The following is a 10,734-nucleotide window of genomic DNA, read 5'->3' on the forward strand; positions in this document are numbered from 1 at the left end:
GAGGGAGGGAAATAAAAGAGGGAGCGACAAAAATGTTGAACTAACTTGTGTAAAACAGATCATACGTTGCATTTTGAGCTACAAGAAATACATAGTAATGCTACATATAGAATGCAACCATGAAATTCAGCCAACACAAGGCAACATTACCCTTGGTTATTACCTTCTTACGATGCCACACAACCACGCTGCGGCCCGACTTCGGCTGGTTCTCCCCCTTGGTGGTGAAATCATCGTTGAACGCCCTCGCCACGTGCTTCACCAGCCTGTCCATACCACATCACCATGAGCAACAAAACAACAATCGAAGGAAACCCCAATCCAATCGATGAACTGAAATTCCCCCCCTTCCAAAACTGAATCAAGCAACAACACAACATCACTCGAAGACCCTGCGGAATTGAAGGATCCACCTGGCTGCTGCTCGAGCGAGCTGGCTGCTGCTCGAGCTGCAGCTCCAGCTCGAGCAGCATCTCGCTGAGCAGCAGCTCCACTGGAGCTGCAGCTCGCTGGAGCTGCTGCTCGAGCCGCTGCTGGAGCAGCAGCTCGCTGGAGCAGCAGCTCCAGCAGCTCCAGTCGAGCTGCAGCTCCAGTGGAACTGCAGCTCCAGCTCGAGCAGCAGCTCCATCGAGCAGCTGCTGGTCGAGCGAGCAGCTGCTCGCTCGAGCAGAGCAGCAGCTGCTCGAGCAGCTCTGCCAGCTGCAGCTCGAGCGAGCAGCTGGCAGAGCTGCTCTGCCGCTCGAGCTGCTGGCAGAGCTGCTCTGCCAGCTCGAGCAGCTCGCTGGAGCTTGCAGAGAGCTCGCTCGAAGCAGCTCGAGCGAGCAGCCGTCCCAGATCTGCCGCAGATCTGGGCGAGCAACGCTCGCTTGAGGCTCGAGCGAGCCGTCCCAGATCTGCCTCGCCGAAGCCCATCGTCGACCGGAGAAGGAGGAGAACCAGAAAACCTACCTGGATTCGGAGCTTCAGCCGGTGGAGTCGCCGGGTGAGTCGCCGGAGAGACGAGGCCGAGTGGGAGGCGCCGGAGAGAAGGGAGACACGCCGGAAAGTTGCCGGAGACAGCCGGTGCGTCGGCGTCGTTCTTCGCCGGAGCGTTGGCCGAGTGAGGAGTCGCCGGAGAAGGAGGACGAACGAAGGAGAGCACGAACGAACGAAGTGTTCCCGTTTCGTTTTTTTGTTCTTTTCATTTTTGTTCCTTTCGAGCGTCCAAGAAGTGTTTCTCAAGGCCAGAAACAGAAACAACAATTTGTTGTTTTTTTTTTTGTTTATTTTTGTTCGTTCTCAAAAAACAAAAAGAACAAAACCTAACCAAACGCGTTTTCGTTAACTTTTTTTTGTTAACAAAATCCGTACAAAGTATTCCAAAACACTTCTTTGGAGCGTTTCCATGCACGCCCTATGTCTCTGAAGGAGATAATTTGTTCCGTATGTCTTGTGTGTGGCGTGAGAAAATAGATTGTAGTAACTATTGGGGTGTGACTCATTCTTTTTGACAAAAAAGCACAGGAATTCTGCTCCCCGGTGAGCAGGCAGCAGTTCAGGGGCCGCCCCCAACGAGGCCCTTAAAGACGTCTAAGGACTTTAATTTGGGCCCGTATTTTATTAGTAGTTTAGGTTTGTGCTCATGAAAACTGTAGAGTTTAATTGAGAGTTAAAACGAAGATGTGATATGTGTTAATTATAGTGAAATTTTCTACTCGATGTAGCCTTAATTTAAGGTGAACAAGATAAATCTCGTGTCTCGATTTTCTTTCTTGCCTTACTATCTAGTTTGTTATGTTTGTGCCCCCGATTCTAGCAATAACAAGGTGTGGTTTTTTCTGTTCACGTATAGCATTTGATGGTTACAAAAAGTGTATATTCATTTGAGCACATGCTCGTATCGTATTTTAGTATAACTATTCTATGAATTATCGATTGCAATTTTCTCATATAGCCACCTAAACGCTTCCAAACTAGACACATGGTATTAAAGCCACGTCTCCATACCCCATACTCAGTAAGGAGGTGCCCTTTGTACAGTAGAGGGGATCCTGGGAGAGAAGCAGCTAACCGAGGGATCAAAACAAAAAGAAATGTGCTTTGAAAATGGAGTCCTCCTAGCATTCATTATTGGAAAGGGCAATTTAAATTTTTTGGTACGGTGTGTTTTCAGCCATTCTGGGTGTGGATTTAGCTTCCTGGTTCTGATTATCGTTGTGACGGATTTGAGTAAATCTGAGCTTCAATTTTCCTTCTAGAAGTACAAAAGCCGAACCATGGTCTTCAAATTCACCACCATCGATCTCACAGACAGTCCTCGCGATTTTGACTCCGACTTGCCACCTGCTTCTCAATCATTGATGGTTTGCCTACTGTATATTCATGGTTGCAGTTTCAAGAAACCCATAACATCCCTCAGGGTGCTGCCAGGGTTTCGCTGCGCCTGACAATTCAGGCTTCCGAATCTGGTTGTTCATGTTGTAGACCAAATGAATCTCTCCAGTTTCCTAGTTCTGATCTGGAGCTCCGGCGAGGACGCCTTCAAAAGGTTGCTTTCGGTGAGCTACAGGCAGCTACCAACCACTTAAGCGACGAAAAGATTGTGGGCAGGGGCGGGTTTGTTGCACTGAAGGTGGTTGCTCATGCTTCCTCAGCATTGTCCTTTCCCTTTCTTTGATCTTTTTAAAAGGTTACTGTGATTTTGAAGTGAAAATGAGAAACTCTTGCAGGTACAAACGCCGGGCTTCCCTAGGGACTTTTACATGCGTCGGCAACATGACCTGCTGATCGTAGATCCTCATGTATGCTGTTTTATGTAGGCTTTCTTCCTTGTAGCTGTTATTTGATACTGCCTACATGATCACTTTCAAGAAAATTTTGTATTTCAGGGGCATGCCTTTGGTTTTGCCCATAAAATGCACGTCTACTCATTCTGTAGCATGCTCATTTGTGATTATTTATCCCATGGGACACTCCGGGTAGGCATATGACTTTCCTATTCATGGTTTGCTCAAGTCATAACTTTTCCAGAATATCCCTTGAATATAACATGCAGGATGCCATATAACTCCTGTTTGGTGATTGCCAAGACCATGGAACAGAACACTTGAAATTTTTTTGGTAGGCTTTATTATTTATGCGGAGAACAGAAATCCCTGGCTCTAGCATTAGGGCACCTTCATTTAACAAGCGAATAACCTATACCATTAATCATAATGCTTATCATTCTAATACCACTGGCCTTCAGGATAGCCCGGGAGAAATCCTAGGACATGCGATTATAGTCCAATGATTCAATTTCAAGATTCTTGCACCATGACTATAAGAAAATATACTCCTGTGATTTGACGTCAATCTTGTCATAGTATTTTACTATCTATACACCAAAAGCAGAAAAATGTGTCACAAAACTGATAAATATCATCGGACAATGATAGAAAAGTGAAGCATCCCAAAAAGCAAAAAGAAAGATTTCTCTCTAGGATAGCTTCCAATCCGGTAGTTAGTGCCCTGGTGAACTGCAACGTCACGGAAGAAGAAGCAAACATGCAAGAGGAGATGGTTAGTAACCGACCTTTGAATGTACTCAGGAGCCCTGTGCTCGAAGTGAGTACCACCACCAGGGAACCACCACAGCTGATTAAACTCATGGACCCAATTTTGTCCTCCTTTCACTTCAGCAAGACGCGCATGATTCACATTCGTCCGCCAGACATAATCCCTGCTGAGTGGCCATCTTATTGGTATCTTATAACCTTCTGGTGTAGGAACCAAACAAAACAGATGCTTTTCAGGTGGAGGGCAATGCCTCTCAGGCTCTTCCCTTCACGATAGATTTAATGTAGGCAGCAATTCATTCACATAGTTTACATCATGGCAAGGGATATATTCATTAAATGTCAATGGGCACACATTCATCCCATTTTCGGGGATCACAAGAGGTACTTTTCTGAAAATGAGTTCAACTTTGTCTGAAAATGCTGATGGCCCTGCAAATGTCAAAACGGAAAATTGATGCAATTTCACAGAATTAAGACAGCGAGAATCCAAATTCATCAACTTCAGTTCAAGCTGAACTTCCCTGAACCCCAAGATAACTTCTATAACATGAAAGATGATGACATTCCAGGTTAGTGACACAAGATATAGCTCTATCAAGCTCTGATGAAGTAGTATCTTAAATCAGTTACAACAAACTAACATAAATCGGCAGTCGAGAAAACAACTTTAAAGAGGGGAAGAGGATTAGGTTGCATAATCAAAGCCATCCATCCATAACAGCTCTGTGGATGCCGCATGAAAGATGCGCTGGTTTCATTAATTAATCACCAGCTCAATTCTAGAAGGCAACTTTCCCATGAGCTGCTGTAGAGCACGTTCTCTAGGTTCCTTCACTTTTTTCACCCCGTCCGTGATATATTCTTCCTCACAGGGATTCACCACTAACTTCTCCAGAGCAATGGCGTTATCAATAAAATAATTCACTAGTTCCAAATCGCAAGGTCGACCATAATAATTATTAAATTCCACCACCTTTAGGAATTGATGGGGAGGTCCAACAACTCTTTTAAGTTCTCTCGGACTGCAAAGCATGTCCTTTGGGTACATCAACTGTGGAAAAAGAAGAATGCCGCATATGAGTAACAATAACGGCATTGGGAAATGCTCGTAGAAGAAAGAACTCGCAGAGTAGAAAATTTCTGTGTGGATGGTCACATCTAGTAGATATTAGTCACATGATGTCACAACGACTCACCGATGAGAGAGACTCCAACAAGATTCAACAGTGACTTGGTTCATTAAATTCGATCCTACCACAACAATCTAATGCCTAAATAGACGAAGACTTGAGTGAGGCCCGAAAACCTACCTCTACTACAAAACTCCGCAAGCAGGGAAATGCCTCAATCAAGGGAGTCAACGGAAGTAGACTTGAATCTCCATATCCTTCAAATCTCAGTTCCAATTGCTTGACGCTTGTAAATTTAGGCAATTGACGTCGATGAAGCCGTACTCTTTCCTGCATATTGTAGAGAGATAGAGAATCAAAGGCAGCATGGATTGTAATAAGGAAATATCCATAAGGAAATAACTTATGAAACCTTAGGAAAGATCAGTCAGTGCTCTTACAGGAAAAGGCATAGTAAAGTAAAGTTTCATGATCTGCAGACTAGAATATCTTGAAAGCTCAGACATGATCAAATCCACTTGTCTCGCACTAAATCCTTCAATGGACACCTCGGACAGCCGGGGGACATTGTCCAAATACCATATAATTTGTTCTTCAAATCCTCTGTAAGTGAAGGACCATCCTCTGTAAGTGAAGGACACTAGATTCGTTGTGTCATAAATCTCGATGAGCTGAAGATCCTTACAAACTCTTATGCACAAGTATTTCAACTTCTGTGACTCGCCAGAAACTCTCAACCATCTCAAGCCACAAGCATATTCCAAAACCAATTTCTCTAATACTGGACAAGCGGCAAGCAATTGCTCAATGAGTTCTCCCTCCACATTCACTCGAAATAAGGAGAGCTGTTCAAGATTCCTACAGCCAACGTGCCAAGAAATGGAAGGGCTCAAGCCAAAGTTACCAAGACCTGAAGCGCGCCGTGAACACCCTACATCGCATCCATAAGTATCTCACGCTCTAACACATATGGCAAGCGACTAGGGTCACAATCAGGCTTAAAATCGTCGTAACACACTGGCATGAAATGTAGATCGAGCACTTTCACCTGTTTTGCCAAAGCAAACCTAATCCAGTGATCAACGTGAGACTTATATGAGTTATTCAGGTCAAAACGTAACACGAATCTTCGTAGAGAGTGCTCTTTTCCACTTTGATGATGCACGACATTGTCCACCCATTCCACATATCTCGCCCTCTCCTTTTCCGCTTGCTCGGGGTCATCTCGTAACTTCTCCAATAAGTCCAACCAGTCGAAATCAAGGTCGGTGAGAAGAGAATTATACAAGTGCCTCCATCTCCGGGAAAGAACACAAGTCGCTTGTGCTTCTCTAGATGTCAATAGAGATAATATACGGTCTATAACTTGTTCGGGCAAACAGCTGATTCGATCCTGGATTGAGTTTCACCAAGAGCAACAAAAATAAATAAATAAATAAATAAATAAATAAATAAATAATCTGGGAATAAGATGCAGGGAAAACAGGAAGCACGAAAAATTCAACTACAAACATACCAAAAGAAAAAAAAAATGTCTGGCACAACAAGACCGAATCCCTGGTAGAAAAAACTAGAATATATCGGACACCAACAAAAAAACTCAACAAGGCTAGACTGCACGAAACGAAGAGAGACAGAGAGACGTTACCTTATACTTATAGTCAGGTTCGGCTTCGGATTCAGAGCGGGGACTCTTTGGAGAAGAAGAATCCATAGACGCGGGCAAAATTTACCTCCCGTTTTGGCTTCCGCAGAAACCCTGGGTTTTCCTGCTCCGGAGACACGAAGCAGTTTTCCTGTTTGAGTCCAGACGGTTTTGCCGATCAATTCAAAAGAAGAAGAAGAAAGAAGTAGTAAAAGCGACCAAAACCCCTCAATTTTGCCAAACACTCCAAACTTTTTTTACACAAAAAAACTATTTATAAAACACATTAATAGTATCAAAAAAGAAGCCCAAAGGAAAGGAGGGCAAACAGACTATCAAAAAAGAGCCAAGTTAAGAGACAAGTAAGAAAGCTTGAAGGCACTCTAAGCAGGAGAACCGGAAATAGAAGCATCAAGACCCCAACAACGCTGAAGCCTCCTATTCCTTGAGTTGTCTACCACGTTGCTGTAGGTAAGAGCCTTGTCCTTAATCACTTTGATGAGATTTCTTCAAAGCCGGCAGCTCCAAGGACTCCCCTGAAAGATGATTCTGTTGTGCTTCTTCCAAATCAAGTGACACATGACACTAAAAGAAAAACGGGCAATACAATGAAGAAAGTCCTTGCCGGGAAGGAATTTCAGTGCCCACAGAAGATTCTCCGACCAGGACCTGTTTCTCCATGGAAGATTATATCTCGCAGCCCAAAAAAAGACGAAACTAGCCGAGACGTGACAATCAAAGAACAAGTGATCAATAGAATCCGGTTTGAGGTTGCAAAAAGCACAAACTCCACTACTAATTCTACCATATGAAAGAAGAAGAACCTAAGTGGGTAAGCGATTGCGAATAATAAGCCAAAGAATAAATTGGAATCTCAGAGCAATCGAATCATTCCATATGAGTGGAGCCCAAGGAACACGATCCTTCTTCCTTCTAATAATATTCCAAGCTGAGGCGATGATGAAGACACCCGCAAAGCTTTGATAAGGAGAAAGTCAAATATTCATTTGTCAGGTCGCATATGCTTTTGTAATGATACCCAATAAAAAGTCGACACGTGAATATGTTCCGCACTATGTATACTACTCTGAAGTTCATCCCTTCGTGCTTAAATAACACAAACCTGACGTGCATAACTACACTAACATGATAGCGCAAAGTGGAGTAGTTTTTACAGCTACTGATTTTTGTAGAGAGAGGAACAAACTCAAGTAAACTTTACACATACTTCCCCAAAACTACAAATAATTGAAGGCAAGACGGATCCGATAGGAAGCAACAAGGCAAATTAAATCCGACACTTCAGTCGAAAGTGGAGATCTTAAACGAGCCGTGTTATGAATTTTTCATGCATATCAAAACGGCACTTCCATAACAAAATGAGCCTCATTTGGGGTTTTGGGTGAAGTTATCGATAAGCTCTCCCAATGGGCCCATAGCCTACCAAAATTTTCCAAGCGAACCGCTTTTGGTGTTAGACCAAAGAAGGTAAATGGCCATTCCACTTTCGACTTCTGGATCTGGTCACCAGTTGCCAAAAAAATTAATCTTCTCCTTTTCATACTCCTGCTCACTTTAAAATTTGAGTTAGGCTTGCGAAGTGAGCTACACTTTTTTTTTTTTAGCATACTCGTCTTCATGGAAACTACTCAATAGCTTAATTCCAACAATTATCGTGGGAGGAGAAATTCATGTTTCTTTCTTCTTCTTTTTTTTTTTGTCTCGTCGACATCCGATTTTACAAAATTCTTAACATAGCATTTATGAAAATAGCATTTACCCATTTACGCGTTCATCGAATGTAGACTTATCGATAAGTTAAAATTAATAAGTTGTACTTTACGCGGACTTGCCCAAGATAATATTGTCTCTAGACAATCATTTTGCTCGCAATCGGAGGTTGGATTCAAAGCCAGCAAGTTGCATATCCTAACGGAAAAAAGAAAAAAAAAAAAGAGAGAAATCGAAAGAACCTTTTATTACTGATCGGCCGACAAGTGCATAGCATTTGGTTAATTATCTAACAATTAGATTAGCTAGCGACGCCATCACTACGGATTCTAAATTTTGAACGTTTGCAGAGTTGGCCAAAGCAATAAAGGACAGGATAACAAGGGAGAGAAAGAAAACAAAATAACACGTAATGAAAAAATTGGTTAAAATTGCTAGTATGCATTTTTTCTAGGAGCTAAAAAGATATTTCATTCTTCCAAGGGATAAAAACTCTCACCATCAAGATTTTTATTCACGTGCTCGATAGCAAAACGCGGGAAACCGATTGATGCGTACGGTAAACGCTCAGCAAAGCAAAATGAAGTAGCTTGGCAAGAACAATTAAAAAAACAAAAAACAAAAAACAGCGCCGATCTTTTATTGGTCTTCTCAATCGAGAAATCGTGTGCCTCGTAGAGAAAAGAGAGACGAGGAAACGAGCAGTTTCAAATCGAAAAAGCCAACTGGCGAACCGGGTTCTTCTCGTCCCATACAAAAAATTGGTGCTCCAATTCGACGATTTCTACGTAATTCGTCAGTTTGCATCGAATGAAAACATAATGGCGGGCATTTTACGCGTCGAGTAAAAAGTTCGCTCTTTTTTTTTTTTTTTTTTTTCAATTTTCTTTTTGAATAGTGAGGAAATTTTTGTCTGCGTATATTTCGATTATTTACCGCATTTGTTTCTGTCCGCTAGGATATACGTATTATAAAATAAAATAAACAATACTCGATAGTGGGGCTTATGAGTAATAAAGAACTGTTCCGCAAACTTCGAGGGAGAGACTTGTACATCATCCTTAATCGTTTTAAACTACTCGCTAATTAGTAGTCAATCTCATATTCACGTCACGCGAGTTGTGAGAATGATCTCATTAGTGCGTGTGATTTGGGGAAAAGTACAAAAAAAGTCATAAACTTATTATATTGGTATCAATTTAGTCTTAAACCTTTTACTATTAGTACTAATTCAATCCACCTGGTCAATTTTGGCTGGTCGACGCCGATGTGGACGTCGGTCGGTGGCCGGATGTTGACATGACAATTTTTATGATTTTTTAATTATTTTTTCAAAATTTTTATTAATTTTTCAATTTTGGCTGGTCGCGGCCCTCACTCAGCCTCGCCTAGGGCCGCGGGCGAGGCGACTTAGCCCAGATCTGGGTGAGGCCAGCCTCACCTGCGACCTTGGGCGAGGCCGAGCGAGGGCCACGACCCTCGCCGGTGGCTGGCGAGGGCCGCTCGGCCTCGCCCAAGGCCGCGGCCGAGGTTGGCCTCGCCCAAATCCGGGCGAAGCCTCCTCATCGGCGGCCCTAGGAGAGGCCGGGCCAAGGCCGTGACCCTCATCGGCGGCGGCGAGGGCTTCGCGGCTCTCACCCGGTGGCCGGTGAGACTCACCGGATGCTCGCCGCCACCGCTAGGAAGAAGACGAAAAAAAAAAAAAAAAAGAATAAATTAATAAAAATCAAAAAAATAATTAAAAAATCATAAAAATTTCCATGTCGGCGTCCGGCTGACGTCCACGTCAGCATCGGCCGGTCAAAATTGGCCGGATAGATTGAATTGGTATCAATAGTAAAATGTTTAAGACTGAGTTGGTTCAATTGAAAAATTTAGGACTGAATTGGTACCAATGTAATAGGTTTAGAACTTTTTTGGTACTTTTCCCTGTGAGTTTGCAAAAGATAGATTGAGATATTTTCTTGAAACGGCATTTTGGGCATAGCTTCAATTATTATGAAAATCTAACACTGGAGTGAGATCAAGTTGACTTCGGTCAATTCTAATTTCGATCGACACGAAATGAATAAGGCAATTCAAAAGCGCGAGGTACAATTCTTAACTTTGGTAAATCCGAAGGTCATCCGATTTTATATGGCAAGAACATCAATTCTTAAATAATCACTATTGTATCCAAAGATCGATGCGTACAGGACTCCGATAATACCGATCATGTCAAGAATTTTTTTTTAAAATTATTTATTTTTAGTGAAACAAATATGGCCTATTAATCAAAATCAAGTCCATCTTTTGACTTTGATGTTGCCGTTGTAAATAATACTTCGTGTCACATAAATAAGACTGGATACTCAAGCTTTTAATCTATCCTTTTTAACTCGTTAGCTACATACAATTATTTACATGCTATGTTGCAAGTACGCTACCGTTCTAGACTCGATCTAGACCCACAAAAGTATTACATGGCTAAGGGATTTGATGTCTAACATGGAAGGGGGAGGTGAGAGGTTCAAATCCCCACCTTCTCAGAGAGGGATGAGGTGGGAACACGTAAGTTTCAGGAGTGGATTTCGACTCTTACGTCCTGCAAGAGACATGGCAAAAGTTTGAGATGGGAACGCATAAGTTTCAGGAGTGGATTTCGACTCTTACGCCCTGCAAGAGACATGGCAAAAGTTTGAGAGTGAGT

General features: G+C 42.6%; 1 protein-coding gene and 1 long non-coding RNA gene across 4 annotated transcripts; both read right to left on the minus strand.

Annotated features, from left to right (window-relative positions):
- Positions 1-24: 24 nt before the first annotated feature.
- LOC108958992 lies at positions 25-1,206 on the minus strand. Its single transcript, XR_001986453.2, has 2 exons — positions 949-1,206; positions 25-266 (listed from the first exon to the last, which is right to left on the minus strand). It is a non-coding gene; the product is annotated as an uncharacterized LOC108958992 (long non-coding RNA).
- A 2,824-nt stretch (positions 1,207-4,030) lies between these two features.
- On the minus strand, positions 4,031-7,132 carry LOC104444393. 3 transcript variants are annotated; one of them, XR_005549451.1, is made up of 5 exons: positions 6,733-7,132; positions 6,318-6,465; positions 5,110-6,062; positions 4,850-4,999; positions 4,031-4,590 (listed from the first exon to the last, which is right to left on the minus strand). XR_005549451.1 is itself a non-coding variant. In XM_010058050.3 (4 exons), exons 2-4 carry the CDS (start codon positions 5,173-5,175, stop codon positions 4,297-4,299), a joined length of 510 nt encoding a protein of 169 aa, XP_010056352.2. In that variant the 5' UTR covers positions 5,176-6,062; positions 6,318-7,131; the 3' UTR covers positions 4,031-4,296. The 3 variants fall into 3 exon arrangements, 1 of the variants encoding a protein (XP_010056352.2); XR_005549450.1 differs by having other exon boundaries at positions 6,712-7,132; XM_010058050.3 differs by having other exon boundaries at positions 6,318-7,131.
- Positions 7,133-10,734: the final 3,602 nt, after the last annotated feature.

Source organism: Eucalyptus grandis, chromosome 1 (genome assembly GCF_016545825.1).
Source record: "Eucalyptus grandis isolate ANBG69807.140 chromosome 1, ASM1654582v1, whole genome shotgun sequence".
In the NCBI taxonomy this organism is placed as follows: domain Eukaryota; kingdom Viridiplantae; phylum Streptophyta; class Magnoliopsida; order Myrtales; family Myrtaceae; genus Eucalyptus; species Eucalyptus grandis.